At 49.6% G+C, this 21996-nt stretch overlaps 1 protein-coding gene across 3 annotated transcripts in view; it reads left to right on the top strand.

Annotated features, from left to right (window-relative positions):
- LOC138567642 (zinc finger protein 2-like) overlaps positions 1–21996 on the top strand; it is a 452076-nt gene that overhangs the window by 48229 nt on the left and 381851 nt on the right. For all 3 annotated transcript variants that reach the window (XM_069646105.1, XM_069646106.1, XM_069646104.1), the window contains one exon: positions 19034–19144. In XM_069646105.1, the coding sequence (XP_069502206.1) occupies positions 19034–19144 (111 nt within the window). The remainder of the gene's footprint in view (positions 1–19033; positions 19145–21996) is intronic.

Raw genomic sequence — 21996 nt, 5'->3', positions numbered from 1 at the left:
TTGGATCTGTTCCTCTGTGACGTAGGTCCCAGCAACAAACTCATGTACAGTGAGTTCAATGTCCTCTTGTGGAGACCCACCTCCAGTCACCAGAGTAGCGGCATGACTTGAGGCCAGCTTTTTCTTTGCCCTGCGCTTAAGGTCATTCCAGCGCTTGTAGCACTCACCAGCTGTGCGCCTCACTGATCCAAGGGCACTTATGATGTCCGCGACGGTCTGCCAGTGTGCCTGACGTCGGGCAGGTGTGGTCTTGCACCCTGAAGTGATCAACATTTCGCTGTCGTGTGCGGACACATACTGCACAAGTGCATCACGTTCGGCATCATTGAAGCTAGGCTTCCTTTGCGTGCCGGACTGCGTAGCCGTGTCTGGGGTATCAGCCTGTAGTGGACGAGCACTCTTCCTCTTTTTTTTGGAAGGTGGTGGGGATCCTGAGTGGCCTACGCCGCTCTGGCCACTAGGGGCAGGAGCACCGGTGGACTGGGTAGTTGGAGTGTGGGAATGCACACTGAGCATGGGACTTGGTGCAGGCATTGGCTGAAGTGTTACGTAGTCAGGGGGAACGTTAGCAAGATGGACTGGGACCAACACTGCCCTGGCTGGGAGAGTCAGAGCTGGGGTGGATGGAGCTGCAGCTGCCCCTGCAGCCTCCCCACCCTGCCTACTCGGGGCAGCAGATGACATAGCTGCCCCTGATCCACGTGGCCTGGTGACAACAACTTGCACCGCCACATGTGGCCTAGACTTGGCGACCTGGAAGTCAGCCTTGGAGTCACCCTCTGCCAGCTCAGGTGCCACTATGGGCCGGTCCAACAAGGGCTGATCAGAGATGGTATCAGCCACGTTTCCCTCAACTATGGGGGGTGAGGGGGCATGGGTGTCCCTGACTGGTCCTCCACACATGGAGGGCTAGGGGTACCCTGCAAATCCCGGCCACATCCCCTACCGCGCCCACCACGGCCACCTCTTGAGGCTCGGCCACCTTTGCCACCCTTACCGCTTGATCGCCTTCCAACCATGGCACTGATGTTGTTGTGCGTATGGGAGTTGCAGTAAACTATTGTCCTGGGCAATTGGGTGTCAAAGGGGTAGGGTACTAGATGGAATTCGTACCCTAGTGCTCTAGCAAGGCTGTATGTGACCCCTGGGGAAAGATGACGGGTCACGCAACGCACAGGCACCCCAAAAACAGAATATAACGTGCACGTAACCCCTCCTAGACCACGTGCGTGGAAAAAGGAACCCGCACTACGCTGTGGCACCCAGAAACACAAAAATGAAAGTACGCGTGTTACACGCAGCCTACAATGACCACCTGAAGGGGTACGTGACACACGGCGCAAGCACAGTTGGTAAATACGTGCGCGACTCACCGTCTGCCTGGAAAATGAGCGTGAAAAATACGCGCGTGTGCACGTTGGCAACACCCCCGCCAAAAGAAGAATTGTACACTGTCTGAGGATACAGGACAAAAGAAGAAGTGAACGCTGTTTGAGGAAACAGGCCCAACAGAAAATCAGAAAAAAGCTGTCAGAGGTAACAGGAAGTACGAACTAGAAACGCTGTGAAGTAAATCGCGTGTGAACCGACATGAAGTACAGAATTCACCCACTCGCTCTCCACGAAAAGCACGTACAAGGAAATGACGTCCTACACGTGCCTTTTGAACTGGCCCACACTTCCAACGTCACTTCTGCGTATACGTGCTAAGGCCCTAACCTCCAATTACACGAGCTGACACTTGGATGTGCAGTTCTTGAACGTGTAACATGCACCAGTGTTCATGGAAACACCCGCGCGCGCATGTCACAGACGCGCTTACGCCCTAAGGGCCTTTCCTCGAAATACACGCTGACGTGCTAGATTTTCACGTGCCAAATCACTCCGTATCAAGCTGGCCGCGCGTTCACACACGGAAGACCACGCTCCTTCCCAGAAGGCCGAATTACTGCCCCCAGAGCCCCGAGCACGTTCCCACCTGCCATCTGCTGCTGCCTGATTGCCTGCTGCCCACGTGCCCTGCTATTTGCTGCCTGCACGTCAGCCCAGGGTGCTGTTGCTGTGACCACCCCTGCTGGAACAGAAGACTCCCGACTGCTATTCCATCGCTCCACAGCCCAGCCCCAGGACCCAGTTGCCCACCCACACCTGCCTCTGGGGTTGCCATGTCGGGCACTACACCATCTGGCACCACTGGCAACCCCCATCCAGGGAGGCAGAAGGCTACCAGCTTCACTGCCACCGAAGTTGGTGTCCTGGTGGAGCATGTCCTGGGGCAGTATGATGCCCTCTTCGGAAGGTCGGCCGCCGACAAGGAAGGATGGACTCGGATCTGGACGGACATCGTGACTGCCATCAACGCGGAGGGGGTGGCAGTCCGCAACTTCCAACATGTCAAGAAGCGCTGGGAGGACTTCAGGTCCAGGACCCTCAACAAGGCCCGGCGCCTCTTGAAGGCAGCGGATGCTAAGGGGCGCCAGGGCCACCTGTCGGAACATCAGATGAGGGTCTTGGAATGCATACGCCCAGCGCTCCACGTCCAGGTCCTTGAGAGGCATATCTGTCAGGAGTCGAGCGGTAAGTGTACATGCATACTGATTTGAAGCTGTGCGTGTGGTGGTGTGCCAGTAGTGTGCAGGTTTTGTAGGGCCATGTATGGATGTGTATGTACAGGGCTGTGAGGCTGACACATGCAAATCCTTTCATGTGTGAGACACATAGATGGTGTATGTGCTGGTAAGCATGCAGGCCAAGTGCAGATGTGTGAGCACACATGTTTGGATTACTGTGTATGTAAGTTGGCATGGTTGTGGTGTCACACATGGATGTTGGTTCCAGCTGCATGTATCTGCACCATGTACATGTGCATGTGTGTGTATTTGACATGGGTGAAACAGTGATGCAACATGGATGCATGTGAGACTGATATGTAGAAGATTGATTGCCAGATGTGACATGGATGCCCATCCCATCACTACGACAGTTGGCGGAGGTGTACACATGCATGTAATTGTGGTGGCGTGTGTGCATGTCTAGTGCACTCCCTGTGTTTCATGTGATGTCTGGCTCACCGTTGGCTGCTCATACTATTTGTATATGTATGGATGGTGCTGGCTGTTGCAATATGGCTGTGGAATAGCTCATGTGTGTGAGGTGCAATGACATGTGTGTTGGGGATGTTGATGCCATATCTGAAGTTTGACAATGCCACTCATGTACAACTGTCATGTGTGTATGAGTCCATTGTACAGTGCCCTGATGCCTGTCTCCTATCTCTTCCTGTCTGCAGCGTCAACTGATGAAGAGGGCGGAGAAGGTGCTGTGGAGCACAGCGGCAGGGATCGCACCGCCAGCCGGAGACGCAAGGCCCGGCTCCCCTCCCAGGTTGTCATCTCGTCAGGGAGTGAGGAGTCAGGTGCCGCGTCCCAGGTCACAGCTGCCGAGGGGAGGTCCAAGAGGCGGAGGTTGCAGTTGGACTCCTCGGCAGACGAAGGGGCAGATGAGACCCCACAGGGCCCAAAGGAGGAAGATGGCACGGAGTCATCCAGGTTGGTGGGGGGTTTGGTGGAGGAGGAGGCCGTGCAAGAGACAGAGACGGGGTCTGGAGGTGGGGATTCCACTGGTGCTAGTGGTGCAGTGCAGGGGCAGGGACAGGAGGCAGCACAGGCCGCCGCGGAGGTGTCTGTGTGTAATCCTGTTCCCGATCCTGTCACTGCATCATCTTGCACCAGCGGGGATACCTACATCCAGACCTGTTCTCATGGAGGGGATTGGCTTACACCAACTGGCCTTCCTCTCCCTGCGGATGTGGCTATCCGGCACCGGGTTGAGCCTGTCCTGGGTGGGCTGGCGTTGCATCAACGTGCCATGCGAGCTGACCTGCAGTCTTTTCATGAGGAGACTGCACGTCTTCTCGCATGGCTCGTTGACCGCGTTGAGCCACTGGGACAGCTCACCATGGCCGGATTCCTCCGTTTTGTGGACCTTGTTCCGACCCCCTCCTCAACTGAACCCCCTATGCGCCAGTCATCCTCCGTGCCATTTTCCCACCCATGTGTCACCTAGGTGCCCTGTGGAGCTGCCTCTGACCCTGCGGCCATGCTGGTGGAGGACACATCCCTGCCACAGTCGGGAGTCGGATGTCCAGCAGGGGTGGGCACCTCAACAACTGCACCCCAGCTGGAGGAGGATGTGCAGGCAGCAGGAGCCAGGGCACAGGCAGCGGCACAGCAGCAGCAGCAACAAGGTGGGAGCCATGATGTCTCGGGGCCTTCATCATCGGAGGGGCAGGCATCGGCCGGAGGGCAGGAGGACCCTGGACAGGAAGTGTCTTCCGTGTGGCAGCGGTTGGGCCATGCGATAAATGCGGAGCGGCAGCAGGCGGAAGAGGCACGGCTCACTATGGTCAGGGCGGAGAACTCCATGCGTAGGGCCCTGAGGCGGGCCGAGTGCCTCAAGGCCATTCGCAGGGACCTGGAGTTCCAGATGTCATCGTCCCTGCAAACCCTGGGGGCCATGGAAGAGGACCGCCTCCGGGACATTGAGCAGGAGTTCGATGATGCCCTGGCACGGAACATCAACATGTGAGCCGTTGGACTTGCCCGCTGCCCTTGTAAATAGTTATTTAGTTAGTATTAGGTTTCCTTTGTTTTTTTTCTTTATTTTGGACCTTTTGGACAATGGACCACATTTTTGTATATAGTTTTTTAATTAGGTAGGAGTTTTTGATAGGTTTCATTTCTTCAGTTGGGATCATGGACCCTGGATTGTTCATCTGTGTATAGTTGACTGTTGGATTCTACTTTTTTGTTTGGATTTCCCCATGGAGCAATGGTTTTTACTTTTCTTTTTCCCTTGGATTTCATTTTTTGAACTGTGACTTTGGACACCTTTCCTTTGGATTATGATTTGTTGTTTTTCATTATTTTACAGACATGCAGCCTTTCTTTTTACATTTCCATTGTTGTTTGTTTTAATTCCATTCATGTTGCTTTCAATACATTCTTTTCTTCAAACTTCGATGTGTGGTATTATCTCATTGGTTTCATGCATGTCATGATATGGGTTTTGAGATTCACTTGCACCCATTGTGTGTGTGTGAGGGACATGTCTTCATTTACATACTTGCCATTGGGGTTGTGTCATGTAATTGGCATTTCTATGTGGGTGGGTGCAATACTTGGGTGGGTCTTTGGCATGTGGAGGCTGGCCATAAGGGCCAGGGATCTAGATTGTGATGACGTGTTGGCTGGGGGACATGTGTCAGGGCCTGCTGCCAGGTGACCTGCACTGCTGGGGGGGTGGGGGTGCTGGGGGACATGACTGGGGGCCTGCTGGCAGGTGCCCCACAATGCTGGGGGGTGGGTGTGCAAGGGGACATGAGTGGGGGCCTGCTGGCAGGTGCCCTGCACTGCTGGGGGGTGGGGGTGCAGCGGGACATGAGTGGGACATGAGTGGGGACCTGCTGGCAGGTGCCCCGCACTGCTGGGGGGTGGGGGTGCAAGGGGACATGAGTGGGGGCCTGCTGGCAGGTGCCCCGCACTGCTGGGGGGTGGGGGTGCAGGGGGACATGAGTGGGACATGAGTGGGGGCCTGCTGGCAGGTGCCCCACACTGCTGGGGGGTGGGGGTGCAGGGGGACATGAGTGGGTCATGAGTGGGGGCCTGCTGGCAGGTGCCCTGCACTGCTGGGGGTGGTGCTGCAAGGGGACATGAGTGGTACATGAGTGGGGGCATGCTGGCAGGTGCCCTGCACTGCTGGGGGGTGGGTGTGCAAGGGGACATGAGTGGGGGCCTGCTGGCAGGTGCCCTGCACTGCTGGGGGGTGGGGGTGCTGGGGGTAATGCGTTGGTGATCTCTAGTGCAAGGTGACATGTGGCTTGGCTGGGGGGACATGCCCATGGTGGATGGGCTGCCTGCGGGACATGACCAGGGGTGCAGGGTAGTCCCCTGTGGTGTGGTCTGCCTGCAGGGGCCGTGGAGGGTATAGACGGAACACCTGGGAGGACCCACACTGCCAATTCACGTGTAGGACTCCCCTGCACCCCCGAAATACACGTACCCCACTCGCACAGGGCCTATCGCTTGTGAAACTTCCCCGCACCCCAGAAATACACGTACCCTGCTGGAATCGTGTGTGGGACTTCCCGCGCACCCCTGTAATACACGTACCCTGCTGTAATCACGTGTTGGACTTCCCCGCACCCCAGAAATACAGGTACCCTGCTGAAAGCGCGTGTGTGACTTCCCGCGCACCCTTGTAATATACGTGCCTTGCTGAAATCGCGTGTCAAACTTCCCCGCACCCCAGAAATGCACGTACCCTGCTGAAATCGCGTGGGGGACTTCCCGCGCACACCAGTGAGACACCTACCCTGCTGAAATCGCGTGTAAAAGTTCCCCGCACCCCAGAAATACACGTACCCTGCTGAAATCGCATGTGTAACTTCCCGCGCACCCCAGTAATACAGGTACCCTGCTGGAATCGCGTGTAAAAGTTCCCCGCACCCCATAAATACATGTACCCTGCTGTAATCGCGTGTGGAACTTCCCGCGCACCCCAGTAATACTGGTACCCTGCTGTAATCGCGTTTAAAAATTCCCCACACCCCAATCATACACGTACCCTGCTGGAATCGCATGTGGAACTTCCCGCGCACCCCTGTAATACACGTACCCTGCTGTAATTGCGTGTTGAACTTCCCCGCACCCCAGAAATACAGGTACCCTGCTGAAATCGCGTGTGTGACTTCCCACGCACCCCTGTAATACACGTGCCCTGCTGAAATCGCGTATAAAAGTTCCCCGCAACCCAGTAATACACGTACCCTGCTGGAATCGCGTGTGGAACTTCCCGCGCACCCCTGTAAAACACGTACCCTGCTGTAATCGCATGTTGAACTTACCCGCACCCCAGAAATACACGTACCCTGCTGAAATCCCATGTGGAACTTCCTGCGCACCCCAGTAATACACATTCACCGTTCGCCGTTTGCTGTTTGGCAGCCCTGTATACTGGTCCAGGGTTAGCGCAGCCCTTTGCAATGAATTGTGAATTTTGATGGCTTTTCCTTGCGCGAGGGCGTTCTTGGGGGCGTAACTGGCGCAGCTGCAGGGTCGCTGCGCCACTCTGCGCCACGGCTGGTTTTGGAGGCTGAAATCCATGAATACGCTGTGCGCGGATATCGATTTTAGTGGACGCCACTTTTGTGCGAAATTCTATGAATTACCCTGTATGTATTTATTTATTTTATTGAGCATTTGTAAGGTGATTTATACAACAGAATTGTGTTTCAATGCACCACAATGCTCAATGGGAAGGGAGCAGGGCAAATAATAACAATGGCAAAATTAGTAACATACAGTCGTGGTCCTACTAGGCCTTGTGGCATTTGGCCATGCAAGTGCAAGTGCATTGAGGAGAAGTGCATGGGAAGGGGAACAGAGGAGTGGATATGTGCTGGAGGACAGTCCGTCAGGGAAGTGCTATGGGGAGCCAAGGAGGAAAACCTCAGGCTAAGTGCTGGTACAGGCGACTATAAAAAGTGGGATGTGGAGCTACCAAGCAGGGGCCCACAGGGCAGTGCAGTGTGGGGGAGGGGTGCTGGTATTAACTAGTAGGTGGGGCCTTGAATCCTGTGACATTCAGGTGGATCAGGCCAACGGTCACAGCGCCAGTGGGCGATTAGAAGGGAAGGAAAGGGGTAGAGCAGTTTTCAGCAGTTTCCGGAACTTACAAAGGTCCGGCTCAAGACTGAGAGGGGCTGGGAGGCTGTTCCAAAGGGAGGCACCAGCCTAGGAGAGAGATCTGACACCCATTCTCAGCTTGGAGAAGCGTTTGACAGTCAGAGAGTTGGAATTTCAGGAACGTAGGGCTCTAGCAGGGGAGTATTTAGGGAGGGAAAGTTGGAGATAGCATGGTCTCAGGCCCCAGAAGGCCTTGTGGATGATGCAGAGGGTCTTGAATTTGCCCCTTGCAGCCACCGGGAGCAAGTGGAGAGATTTTAGGGCTATGGTCCCTGGGCTTGTGGCCAAGGATAAGACTTGCAGCCCTGTTCTGGATTAGCTGGAGGGGGCGATGGGAGGAACAAGGGAGATTGAGAAAGAGGCTGTTACAGTAGTCCATGCTAAAGAGGACCAGAGCTCTCAAAACATTTAGCCTATGGGGGAAGGTGAGAAACTGGCACTTTGAAACACAATTTCCTTGATGGATAAGTGCATTACTAATGTACAATAAATAAATAAATAAATAAATAAAAAGGAAGAATGCCTCTGAGGAGGTAGATCTGGAACTGGGACTTCTTGGTAAGGGCCATGATGTGAGTGGTGAAGGAGAGAGCGGAGTCAAAGATGACCCAGAGGTTTTTGGCCTCACAAGATGGTGGGGTTACAGCGCCCAAAGAGGATGGCCAGGGGGTACGAGGAAAAGAGGGCACAGATGTCCTGATGAGGAGGATCTCTGTCATACTGGCATTGAGACAGAGATCATTCTCTGAACACCATGCCTGAATGGCAGACAGTCGGGGATGAGAGAAGAGTAAGAGGGTGAAGTAAAGGGAAGTTTGAAGGAAAGCTGTGTGTCATTGGTGTAACACTGGAAATGAGGAGAGAAGGAAGATATCTGGTGAGGCAGAGGGGTGAGATAGATATTGAAGAGCCATAGTGATAGGATAGAGCCCTGGGGGCCGCCACATTTGGAGAGGTTGGTGGTGGAGGAGAAAGGGCCCAGTTACAGCTGGGAAGAGTCGTTATTGATGAAGGAAGTCAGCCAATCCAGTGTCCGGTCAGTGATGCCGAGGGTGTCACTGAGTCGTTTTATGAGGATGGAGTGGTGGACTGTGTCAAAGGCAGAGGAGAGATCGAGAAGAGTCAGAACAGCGGGAGAGATGGAGTCAAGATTTTCAAGCATGGTTTTACGGGTGGGTGTTCAGGAGAGCAGTTTCTGTGCTGCAGGATGCCTGGAATCCAGATTGATGGTCATGAAGGCAACCAACAAGATCAGTGTGGAGGGTCAGTTGGGGGAGGGCCAACTTTTCTAAGAGTTTACCCAGGAAGGGGGTAGTAGAGATAGGGCGATAGTTAGCTGGGAAGGAGGGATCAGCAGACAGCTTTTTTAGGAGAGCGAGTGCTTGAGGTATAGAGGGGAAAAGCTAGTGGTGAAGGAGTGGTTACAGAAGTCAGCAAGCGTCAGGGCGAGAGAGGAAATATTGTCCTTGATGGTTCTGGAGGAGAAGGGGAGCACTTGTTTGTAGGAGGCCTTCATAGAGCGGACCACTTTAGAGACCACATCCAGTGCTATGGGCAGGAGGGAGGAGAGCGAGGGGGTGGAAGGAGTGGGACCAAGGAAGGTAGGGGAGCAAGTTGTTAGTGTGTTGTTAGTGGCTCCAGAGATGCAGGCTTGGATGTGGGCCCGCTTCCTGGAGCGGATAGAGCAGCGATATTGCCTTTGGAGCGGGCGGCAGGCCAATTTGTCAGAGGATAAGCCCAAGGTCTGCCACTTCTGTTCAGCAACTCTACTTTCGCGTTTCAGGGATGATAGATCGGAGTCATACCAGCTATTGTTCTTGGTGGCATGTTTTAGGCGGATCCTCATGGCAGGGGCAAGGATGTCAAGGGTGTTAGAGATGGTAAGGTTCAGGTTAGCAAGGACAGAGTCAGAGGGGGCACCAGAAGCAAGGGTGTGTGGGGGATTGAAGGTGGAGGCAAAAGCAGCAACTGATACTTCATCGGTCGAATGATGGTGAAGGAGGCTGACAGTGAAGGTGGAGGCTCGGGAAGAGGGCCCAGGAGCCCCAAATGGGAGTAAAGGAGAGAGTGGTCAGACCAGGAGAGAGAGGTGGTGACTGGATTAGAGATAGGCATTCCACCAGAGATGAGGGCATCAAGAGTGTAGCCGGCAGAGTGAGTCGGCCGGAAGGAAGAATAGTGAGAGAGAGGGAGCCACAGAAGACTCAGAACTGAAGGGCGGATGATTCAAGAGAGTTGAGGTGGATGTTGAAGTCACCAAGGAGGAGGAGTTTGGAAGAAGAGGTTGAAAGGGAGGAGGCAAGGTCACCCCATTCAGATAGGAAGAGGGAGATAGGGCCAGGGGTTCTATAGATAGTGGTGAAGGTGAGAGAGAGAGAGTAGGCGAGACCCCAAGCCTACAGACAAGGCATTCAAAAGAGGAGTAGGATTGAGTAGGAATGATGTAAGCAGGGAAACGATCAGTGAAGAACAGGGCCACTCTACCCCCAGGCCTGTTGAGTCAGGCTTTAGCAAGGGTTTGGTAAGGATTTTGTAGCCTTCAGGAAGGAGAGGGTCAAGAGCAGTGACAGAGCTGGCATTGAACCATATCTCGGTTAAGAGCGAGGACATCCAGGTCAAAGTCTTCGAGAAGGAGACAGATGTCAGAGGAGCATTCAGAATAGCTAAGTGAAGCTGCTTACCACCTTTGAAGGTTTTCCGAGGAGGTGTATAGGGGCTTGGTTCTCCCATTGGTGGTGGCGGAGAAGTGAGGGGAGAGGAAGCAGGAGTGGCAGGAGAAGGGGGGAGGTTTATCAGAGAAGGCAGGCACCGGTCGAGAAGAAGAGTAGGTTGAGAACCTTGGGCCATGAGAGTGCCGCTGTGATAGACATTAATGATACACATAGAAGATAAGAAGTATGCAGGAGTATTTCCCACCTGGCGCCAGCATTAATGGGTGAGGAGGAGAAAGGAGAAAGAGTGGAGACCAGATTGGGAGTCCATAGGTCAGGGGAGAGGACAGCGAAGAGGATGTACGTAAAAGCCTGTCTGGAAGTGGCATTGACGTAAGTTTCAGCAATAGGTAGGCCTGGATTAGAGTCCAGGAGAGCTTTTTTCAGCTTTCTTCTTCCAGACTTTATGAGAGAGGTGGGATAAGTGATAGAATAGCAGTTAGAATAGATAGAAGAGATGGAGAATGCCATAGTGGTAGAGGGGGAGAGAGTGATAAGCAGGGCAGTGGCACAATGCACAGGAATTCACCATGTGGCCTAGCAGCCAGGCAGGCACAGAGGACGAGGTGTGCAAAGGAAGGCAAACAGTTCACAGAATAAAAAGCACACCTAGATTCGAAATTGCCAAAACACACTAGAACCAACACAAATTGGAGGATACAGGGATTTAAAAAGCACACCTAGATTCGAATTTTACCAAAAAGCACTAGAACAGCACGAAATGGAGGATGCAGTGATTTAAAAAGCACACCTAGATTCAAAATTGCCAATAAACATGAGAAACAGCACACAAATGGAGGATAAAGATATTAAAGGCGCTCTGGAAGAGGAATTATGGGTTTGGCACTAGCAGGTAGCAAAAAGCAGGCTATATGTGAAATTTACGGCATATGCACATATCAAGTGGGAAGAAGATATAGGTTGCAGTCAGGCTGTAGGGCAAGGGAGACAGGATTCAACCAGATAGAGGGTTGTGGTGCAGGAGCAGGTGATCTGGGGTGCTTACCGGTAAAAAGTAGTAGCACATTTTTAAAGGGCCCGAAATGCAGGGTTACAGTAAGTTTGTTCATTGTGCAGCATGGGCCAAAAAATGTTAGGAGCAGCCGCATGGAGAGGGGCTCCCTCCTGCTTCGGACAGGGCTGGCTCATTGTAGGCCAAATAACATGAAGGGCGAGCCAATCAAGAGAAATGCGACTCCATCGCCATGGCAACCCTTGCAGGTACTCCAGTGCAGAGGAAGAGGGCGGCCATAATGAATAGGTGAAAAACAACAGAGTTGGTGCTGCCCACACGTGTTTCCAAAGAAATTAAAGCAGGCAACATAGCAAGTTTGCAGCACGTTGATTTTTTAAAGGCTGCTGCTGCTTTATGAAATACACTGTGAAGCAGCACACTGCAATGCGTGCTGTCGCCCCAAATGGCTTACCTTCCGAGATGCGCTCCGAAATTCTCCAATGCTCAGGGCACACTGCTGGGGTGTGGGGGGGTTGGAGGAGAGGGGAGGCAATCAACCACCCCACTTTAGAAAAGCAGAAGGAGAAATGGTGGATAATCCCCCTAGGGGTGCCGGTCAGCAGGACCTCACAGGGAGAGACTCCCCTCTTGGGGACAAGGACTCCTGTTCTGTCCAGGAACTCTTATAACCTCTCCTGAGGAGGTAATTATAACATCAAAGAATCAAAACTTTCCCTCCAAACCAGTCACTATTGTGAAGGATCTGATAGGATTCTCCCCAGAAACCTGGTCTGGGACCCTCCTCATGTGGCCATAGAAAGGCAGATGCTTCCTGATCCCGACTCTGGGCGTGGTGTACTTCCGGATGATCACATGGGGGTGGAACAGACTATAAGACTGGGATGAACCCCTTTTAAACTTTCCCCGGAATCCCACCCTTTTGATGGCTATAATAATAATAATAATAAAACGGGAAGATGACAGATTTCACCTGCAAGTTCTGAGAGGGTCCTGTGTTCTCAAAACCTGTATTGCAGAGGAAGACGTGCAGGAAGTGAAGCTTTCCTCATCTGAGCCGAGTTGCTGTGATTGCAAAGCAGTGACTGTGCTGAAGCCCAAGGCCAGAGGCAGAAGGCAAGCCGAGGGTTTCGGGAGTAAAGGAGGCTCCCAATTAAGGAGGCTGCACCGAATAAGTCTTTCCTGTAACTGTAACCAGTTCTAAAGCAACTCGCATAGAGTTGAAAGCAAATAGAAGTTGTTTGTCATTTTCAAACAGTTAACACTGGAAATTTAACACGTGTGCCTATTCTGAAAGCCGGAGTGGTCGCGTGGGAAGTGAAGATCATTATATCCATTGGTAAACAGCTTTTCGCATCACAGGAGTGGTTGCGTGCCTTTAATTGTGAATAGGAACGCTTTTTTAATCCATTCTGAAAAAACCCAGGGATAATCTCTTGCAAGAGTTACTAGTGAAACAAGCACAAAGGAGCGTCAGCTGTGACCAATTGTGTTTCCTGAGCGAAGTCTGATGCTGCCTCTTTAATCTTACACAGGAATACAATTCCATTCAAGTCTTTAAGTTTGAAAATCTATCTTAAAGATTGGTTGTGTGTGCCTGATTATGGTTTCACTTTGAAGGCTAAACCTTGTAATATCCTGAATTGACATTCTTTATTTTTATGGAGCTGTTAAACTGAAGAAACTAAAAAGCAATACCCAAGCCAAGAGGCAAACCCTTTTTACTGTGACGCAAGTACTGTTTAAACTCCTCCACCTAATCGCTGAAGTTGTCAACAGTCCAATGGCCTTAAACTAAGTGTGGCATTGTTATCTGAAGCTGAAAGAGTGACACTACAGCTTCTGGGTAATTACTTGGACAGAAAAGGGGGTAAGTCTGGGGAAGGGGAGCTGGGTGTTTGGAAGGAACATTGAGGAAACAAACTGTAATGCTGAAGACTGCTGAAGCTGAGCGGAAGTCCATCTTCTGGGCAGAGGCAGGTTACCCGTAGTGGCAGTCAGACAGCTAAAAGAGCCCCTTTTTGTCAGTCCCAAATGAAAGAGTGCCTTGCCTACCTGTAGGCGTCGAAGTATCTTGTTCTTACATGCCTAATAATTCTGAAGTATAAAACTAAAGCAGAAGTACTAGAACTATGGTGGTATATAAAACTGTCAGTGGATGTCACATTGAAGTGGTTTGGAGTAGTGAAATACCGTGGGACAAAGGTGACTGTTCTCATGGTAACATCAGTAGATGGGTTTATGTTTATTTTTATTTATTTATATTGCACACCCTGCCCGCAGGCAGTTGTTAAGAGGGAAGCAGCAACCCAAAGAGAAGCATCCTGACAATTATACCAAATGTACTGCAGAGGTCTTAACCAATTGTAAAGTTGTAGATGAAGAAATTCTATATTTATTCTTTGAACTGTGGCAACCAATATTGAAGAGAAGATATCCAGGATTACCATTGGTGCTATTTTCGTGGCTGGCATTGGAAGGGGATCTTTTCAACAAAAAACAGAGAATTGTTACCAGTTTATTTTTGTTTGATAAATGTTTGTTTTGACTTCATCCCCCCTCTCCCTGCCACAGACTCTACCTCTGACTCCACTCTCAACAACCTCCATCTTGCCATCACTAATACTCTTGACATTCTTGCCCCAGTCATGAGGATCTTCCTGAAACATGCCTCCAAGCGTAACATCTGGTATGACTCTGAACTTGCAGCCCTGAAACACAAGTGCAGATATGTGGAACAGAAGTGGCAGACTTCATGCTCACCTTCTGACAAACTGGCCTGTCGCCTGCTCCAAAGACAATACCAACTCTCCATTTGATTCAAGAAAAGGGCCCACATGCAGGCATGTGCCTTTGGTGCATCCAACAATACAGCTGAACTCTTTAAAATCTGCAAGGAACTATCCAACCCTTCTGCAATGTTCACCACTTCCCTCCCAGTCCCTCTGCAGTGCACTGGCCACACACTTCACTGCAAAAACTCTGGACATCCTGAGCACCCTCGCATCCCTTTCGCCCTCGCCTTCCCCCCTCCTGCCCCCTATGGCGTCCCATCCCCCTCTGCCTTTCTCGCCTCCTTCTCTCCTATCACATCTGACAAGGTCACCAGTGTTGTTCGCTCTATGAAGGTCTCTTCCAAACAGGTCTCCCCCGGTTCTTCCAGAAGTATGAAGGACAATATTGGCGCTCTTGCCCCTGCACTTGCTGATTTCTGCAATCACTCTTTTGCTACTGGGTCTTTCCCCTCCTCTCTCAAGCACTCTCTTGTGCGACTCCTTTTGAAAAAACCCTCTTCAGACCTGTCTTGTCCGGCTAACTACTGCCCCATCTCTATCACCCCCTTACTTGGGAAACATACTGAGCATGTTGGTTGCCTCCACGACCAACAATCTGAATTCCGTGCATCCAGAGGAATGGAAACTGCTCCCCTGAACACCCGTGAAGAACTGCTTGCATCTCTTCTGCCATTCTCATTCTACTTGATCTCTCCTCCGCCTTTGGCATGGTCCACCACTCTATCCTCATAAAATGGCTCCACAATACCCTAGGTATCTCAGAGCGGGCACTTGACTGGCTGACCTCCTTCCACAATGATCGTCCCTCCCAGGTTATCCTGGGCTCTTTCTCCTCTCCCACCTCTGTCTACGCCTGTGGCATCCCCCAGGGCTCCAACCTCTCTCCGTGGCTCTTTAACATCTATCTTGCTCTGCTGGCACACCTAATTTAGACCTTCTCCCCTTACTTCCAGTGTTATGCAGAGGACACACAACTCTTCTTCAAACTTGCCTCTGATCCTCTCCATACTTCCTCTATCATTCCTCACTTCCTATCTGCCATCCAGTCATGGTGTGCCTCCAATGATCTCTGCCTCAATGCCAGCAAGATTGAGATCCTTGCGATTGGGACTCCTGCTTTTTCTTTCTTCCCCTCACTCTGGCCACCCTCTACGGGTCCTCCCCTTTCTCCTTCATTTGAAACCAAAAATCTTGGAGTCATCTTCGACTCACATCCAGGACCTTGCCAAAAAGGCCCACTTTCAACTTCACCTCTTCAAAGGAATCCGTCCTTTCCTCACCTATACCCAGATGCTTGATGTCTCTAGCGCTCTGGTACTCTCTAGGCTTGATTACTGCAATAGCCTCTTCCTTAATCTACCCTCTTCCTCTCTACGTCCCCTCCAGCTAATCCTGAATCGGGCTGTAAAACTAATCCTTGGCCTCAAGCCCAGGGACCGCATCTCTCCAGCCCTAAAATCTCTCCACTGGCTCCCAGTTGCTGCAAAGATCAAATTCAAATCTCTCTGCATCATTCATAAGGCTGTCTGGGGCCAGGGGCCATGCTATCTACAACTGGCTCTCACTAAATACACCCCCTCCAGATCTTTATGTTCCTCCGGCACCAACTCTCTGCTTGTCAAGTGCTTCGCTAAACAGTGAGCTGGTGGCCGATCTCTTTCCTCGGCTGGCTCCCTCCTATGGAACAACCTCCCCCCTCCCTCTTCATCTTGAGCTGGATATCCTCAAATTCCGAAAGCCCCTCAAGACTTTCCTTTTCACCTCCTCCTTGCCCCCTCCCTTGTTTGCTAAAACCTCAAATTCGCTGAGATTGGTGACCAGGGCCCTTATGTATTCACATGGGCCCTGGCCTCCCACCACCAATCGCCTTCAGCCTCCGCCCCCTCCCAGCACTTGCCTCAGCACCCACCAGCCTATGATATCACAGGCCTGCACTTATTTATTGGGTGTTGACCTCTCTTACCTAGTGATCTCTGCCAGTCACTTAACAGTTGCTTGCAACTTACTCCCTAGCACTTCCCTCTGTGTTACTCCTAGCACTTAACCCCCTACCCCATCCCTCTCTGTCTGTACAGGCACATTCAGAATGCTCACAAGGCCTAGTAGGACATCCTATGTCTTTCATTGTTATATTTGCCTCTGATTCCCATGTTCCCTCCCTTTTGCCCTGTGGGAGCTTTGAAACACAATTTACTTGATGTATATGCGCCTTACAAATACACAATAAATAAATATATAAATATAATCCTGATGTAACCCTCCATCTTTATTATTCAACCACATTCTGATGTTACCACCTACTCCTCTCTTGTCCAACCGCCTACTGATGTTACTACTTCCTCCTCTCTTGTCCAGTCTTTTCCTGTTGGTACCAATACCCCATCTCTTGTTCAACCTCCTCATGATGGTGCCACCTATTCCTCCCATGCTGAACCACCTCCTGAAGTTACCATCACCTCCTCTCCTGCTAACCTTCTCCTGTTGTCACCTCTTCCTCCTTCCTTATCCAAACAACCTTCTGATGTCACCACCACCTCTTTTCTTATCGAACCACCTCCTAATGCTACAACTGCCTCCAATCTCCAGCCACCAGGTGCTCAGTTTTTTCCAACCTGCTCCATGTATGCTCTTTCCACTACTTTGTTCCACACTCCACTCGCCAGCTGCTTCTTCGAACTCCCACACGCAGGGGTGTTGCTAGGTCTGGAAAAGACCTGGGGCTACAATGATGTCGGGACTGGGGGCTAGCTAGCCTTTTGGTTGTAGCTCCTGAGATTATATCTGGGGCTACAACCAAAAGACAAGAGCCTATAGCCCCCTCACCCCCCCCCCCTCCCAGCAGATCGAGCATGTACGTTTTTATAGGCATGTATTCTCTCCTTCTGCTGGCTATTTTTGAGGATTTACACCTGTGTCCTAAAATTAGTGGAACCCTTTTCCCCCTCCATGGTATCGCAGCAATATTTTCACGAAGAACCCTACTCTGCTGCATCCTGAGCATGATTCTTTGATGTGAAACGTTTATTTTATATTCCTCTAATCTGCCCAGAATGTGAAAGTGGTGCCTGTCCTCTGAGAAATTGTGAGTTGTTTGTATCTTCCGTGAATGACCACTCCACCGGTAGACAAGGTATAGCTACATTAAGTATTGTTCACGCATGGCATGGCTGCCAGAAATCTGTGAACTGGCAACAACTGGCACTTCCGTGCAAGAGCTTGGGTCTTTGGTGGAATTTTAAGCTCTGTGATATATGTCAACCGAAAACAGTATGATTCGTTAAGCGCCTGAGCATCGTGCACTGGCAATACTGTATCCTGCTTTCCAAGCAGGTTGCCAGTGAAGTGATTGATACCTTCGGTTTTTTTCATGGGGACTTTGAGTCTGACTACTGGCAGCTTGAGGCCCTCTTAGCTGGAACGCGTACGTCAGGGATGTCTTCTGCAACTTCCCCCTGCCACGCGGCAGGGACTAAGGATGGGTGACCAAGGCATTCTCATCATACCGCCCTAAGGCCATTCATATCCTAACTTGGGGAGGTACACGGCGCTGCCCTGAGTCGTTCTCACAGAGCTAGGAAAGTGAGTTTGCCACATATGTTAAATGTGTGGGAGCACTCCATTTTAGGCACAGATTTCCTGGACAGAACTTGATTCTGCAGTGCCCCATGTCAGAACTTCTCTGCAGAAATATAACCTGCATACTCAGAAATCCTTTTGGGGAGGGGTTCACGGAAAAGGACAATTTATACCACCTATTAAGCTCTGATGTTCTGTATAGAGCACCCCAAGTATTTATGTGTCGTCGGACATAACATTTTTTTAAAAAGCTCTGCCAGAAACAATTTTAAATTATGTTTTTCTGAGTTTTAGTTGTGGCTCAATACGACGTGAGTAGCAACCTTTATGGGCCTCATTATCACTATGGGGTAATGGTCAAGCAAGTTGTATTTCCAAATACCACCCGTTTACCCCTGTGTCTGATTATGTTGAGGAATAACTAGAACCTATAATCATGCAGTGAATTACCAGTATCACTGGCGATATTAACACTAGTTATATTGTGGAACTCATAATGAGACCTACAGGCAGTTAGGCATCTGAAGTGCATTAAACAGTCACAAGAACATACTCAATAACTTACTCAATAACTCAAGCAAAAAACCCAAATATCGTCAAAGAGAGCCAGAATCTTGTCTCTTCCCTGGTGATTGAAAACACGTGATGACATAATAGGTTGCTGCTGGTTCATGAGTATGCCATGAGGACTTTGGTGTTGTGAACATGCTTCGTACCAATTACCACAAGGCTGCAATGTGCAGAATTCAACATTTTACACCTGCTTGTTCATTTTGTTGTGTACCTGAAAATCATGAAAAATTGTGATCTGGAATGTGGTGGTAAATAGAGTAAAATATGCCTGACATTTATTATAATCAGAAGCACTGTGCAAGGCTAGTGTGAGAAGAGAACAATTTCAATATGTGAAACTGAGCTTCGGGGCAGTTTTTTCATTCCTTCGGTCAGTTTCTATGAAGGCTCCATTGGGGTAATCTAGTACAATACCTGCTAAATATCAAGACAAACGGCAAGAGAGCGCAGTCCTTGCATGATGGATTTGACCTCATTGGGGACATTAGTTGGTGATTAAAGGCGATTGCTAGTTGTGGTTCTTACTCACTCAGTCGACTTTTGCATTTGTCTGGATAGAGTTGCTGTCACAAATTTGGGTTCCCAATTAACACATATCTTTATTGGTTTTTTTCCCTTATTAAAGAGCTTGCATTAATGTTTATTATCGTTTCGTAATAGGTCCTCTGATCGCCACCTCTGTCTTTTCATTACGTCCTAAAGAAAAAGAAGAACTATGCTTCAAAGACCATCATGCTCTGGAGGGAACAAGCAACATAAGCTCTTCCTCATGTGAGTAGGAAAGGAGAACATACCTGCTGTCGTTTGTTGTATTTGTACCTGTCATTTCAACCATGTTGGGATGCCTATGGATGTTGGTACCCATATTTTCTGATCACCATTCTGTGCACCCCTTGTGATTAACTCTCTCCCTAGCTGCATCAACCACCTCAGTTTACTTTCAAGCCTTTTCCATTTTCACTGAGACGAGTATCCCGGTTTGTATAATGATCCATTTCAGACCTCCCGTGTTCCCCATTAACATCCTGCTTCTTAGGGAACGTTTCCGGGATTCTCACAGACCTTGGCTTCTCTCTTCCCTTCGTCTCACTTCTGCCCATGTTTGCCAGCTCCTCTGTCAGTCGATGCTTGCCCTCTCTACAAGATTCTCTGTGTTGCACTTTGAAGTCGAGTCCATGACTGTGACCGTCCCGTGGTAGTATCGGCATTGTTGCAAGGGCTGCCTGCCCACCACGATACTTCCATGGTCACACCACTACCAATTCTCGTTCTCCCGTCGGCTTAGCTTCTCTGTTTTTCTTGCAGATGCCAGATTTCCAGCATTTGGTTTGCTGGCTTCCAGCAACTCAGGATTTTGCGATTCATCACATACCCTTCCCCTTATGTACATTGCTTCCTCTTCTTGCGGTATAGGAAAGCGACTTAGGACACCAACATTCCCCTGTTCTTTCCCCTTTTGATGTTCAACAAAAGTTTGTAAATCCAAGAACCATCTCATTATTCGGACGTTGGTATCTTTTCGTAGGCTCATCCAAGTCAAGGCAAAATGGTCTGTAATGAGTCTGAATTTTCTGCCAGTCAAATAATATCTTGGGTGTCTGACTGCCCATTTTATAGCCAAGGCCTTGAGGTCAACTGTAGCATAAGATTGTTCCCTGGGAAAATGTTTTCTGCTGGTATATAATACCAGATGTTCCACTCCTTCATATTCTTAGGGGAGTACAGCCCCTAGACCCACTTTAGATGCATTCATTTGTAACAAATATTCTCTATTGAAGTCTGGGATCTTTAAATACGGGTTTGTTACAAAGTAACTTTTTCAAGCCCTCAAAATTCACTTGACCGTTTCATAGGAGTTTTTGGAGTTGGACGTTCTTAATAAGTTTGCCGGTCAGATTAGCGGCTATAGAGGAATAATTAGGTATGAAGCATGTATAATGACTGGTTAACCCTAGAAAGCATGCAGATCTCTCTTGGTCTTTGGGGTGGGAGTTATAGAGCCTTCACGTTTTCAATTTGGGGTTGAATTAGACCATTCCACATGAAAAATCTGAGGTTATTCATTGCAGATTGAGCAAGATGGCATTTTCATGGGTTGGACGTTAGACCACATTTTGACAGGACCCGAGTGATTTCGTAACGATGGTGCATGTAATCAGGCCAGCTGTCACTGTCAACCACAATGTTGTCTAAGTCTGCCCCACAGAATGCTGAGAATGGTTTTAGCATTCGATCCATTAGTCGTTGAAAAGTGGTAGGAACTCCATGAAGACTGAAAGGTAGAACCTTAAGTTGGAACAGCCTTGCAGTGTTGAAAAGGTATTTCTTTTTTTTCGTCCGGATGGATTCAAGGCAATTTGCCAATAGCCCTTGGTCAGATCTAGCATTGATATATTTTTGGTTGACCCCAACTTTTCAATCAGATCATCAGTCCTCGACAATGGGGTAGTTATCAAACACTGATATTGAGTTTCGTTTTCTGAGGTCTATGTAGAAGCGCCAAAACACTGATCTGGTTTGGCGACTAAGAGAATAGGAGAAGATCAAGGGCTCTCAGAGGATTTGATGATATCTGCACTAAGCATCTCCTCTATTTCTTTTTAATTTATTTTCTTCTGAACTTCCGGAATTCGAAAGGGCTTCAGGTTTACAGTTCTTCTTGCCAGTGTTCTGATAAAATGAAATAAATGATCAACCCTGCCTTGTTGTTCTGAGAAGAGGTTGGAAATTTGTGTCAGGAGGTTGTGAACGTCGGTCTGTTGGGAGGGTGATAGATCAGAAGGAATCAATTTATTCTCCCTATCAGAGACAGTTAGAAGGGTGAGCATGTTAACACTACTACTCTCACTAGGATCTGCTGTCCACTCCACTCCTTGAGTAAGTTGACATGATAGTTTCTGCCTTTTTTTATCGGGCTGGGAAATGAGATAGAGGGCCTTTTTTATCCATGACTTGATATGGTCCATGCCACTTGGAAACTATCTTGTTTTACGAGCGGGGTAGGAGCACCAAGACAGACTGTCCCACTAAGAATGTACGGGCACAGGATGTTTATTATAGGTAGCCTGTTGTTGCTCTTGGGCCTGCCCTAACTGTTCTTTTATGATTTCTCTTACCGTTGCCATGTGGAACCTTCATTTTTGCACGGTTTTTAGAACTGGGTAATAGGGTCTCCTCCCTTTCCTCCAATGTCTCCTTTAGCATATCCAATACATCTCTTTGTTCCCTCCCATAGAGAAGTTCAAATGGGGAATGCTCCAGGGATGCCTGTAGAGTCTTTCTGACAGCGAACAATGCCCAGGGTATCGTCACGTTCCAGTTTTTTCCATCTGCTTCTACCAAGTTGCAGAGCATTCATTTTAACGACTGGATGAAACACTCCTCTAATCTGTTGGTTTGGGAATATATACCAACATTCTCAAGGTTTTAATAGTAAGCATTTCTTTTACCTCTTGCATTAATTGAGACATAAAGGTGGTACCTTGCTCTGTGAGGAACTCCTTTGGAATTACTCCCTTTCAATGTAAAGGTAGGAGATATTTTAATATCTGTTGCGTCATATTATTACGTAACGGAAAAGTTTCAGGGTAATGAGTGAAGCTTCAGGGTAATGAGTGGCATAG

The sequence above is a fragment of the Ambystoma mexicanum genome, chromosome 2p (genome assembly GCF_040938575.1).
Source record: "Ambystoma mexicanum isolate Mex_15411 chromosome 2p, UKY_AmexF1_1, whole genome shotgun sequence".
Taxonomy (NCBI): domain Eukaryota; kingdom Metazoa; phylum Chordata; class Amphibia; order Caudata; family Ambystomatidae; genus Ambystoma; species Ambystoma mexicanum.
The sequence above is the reverse complement of the archived record's forward strand: the minus strand, read 5'-3'. Positions and strand labels throughout refer to the sequence as shown.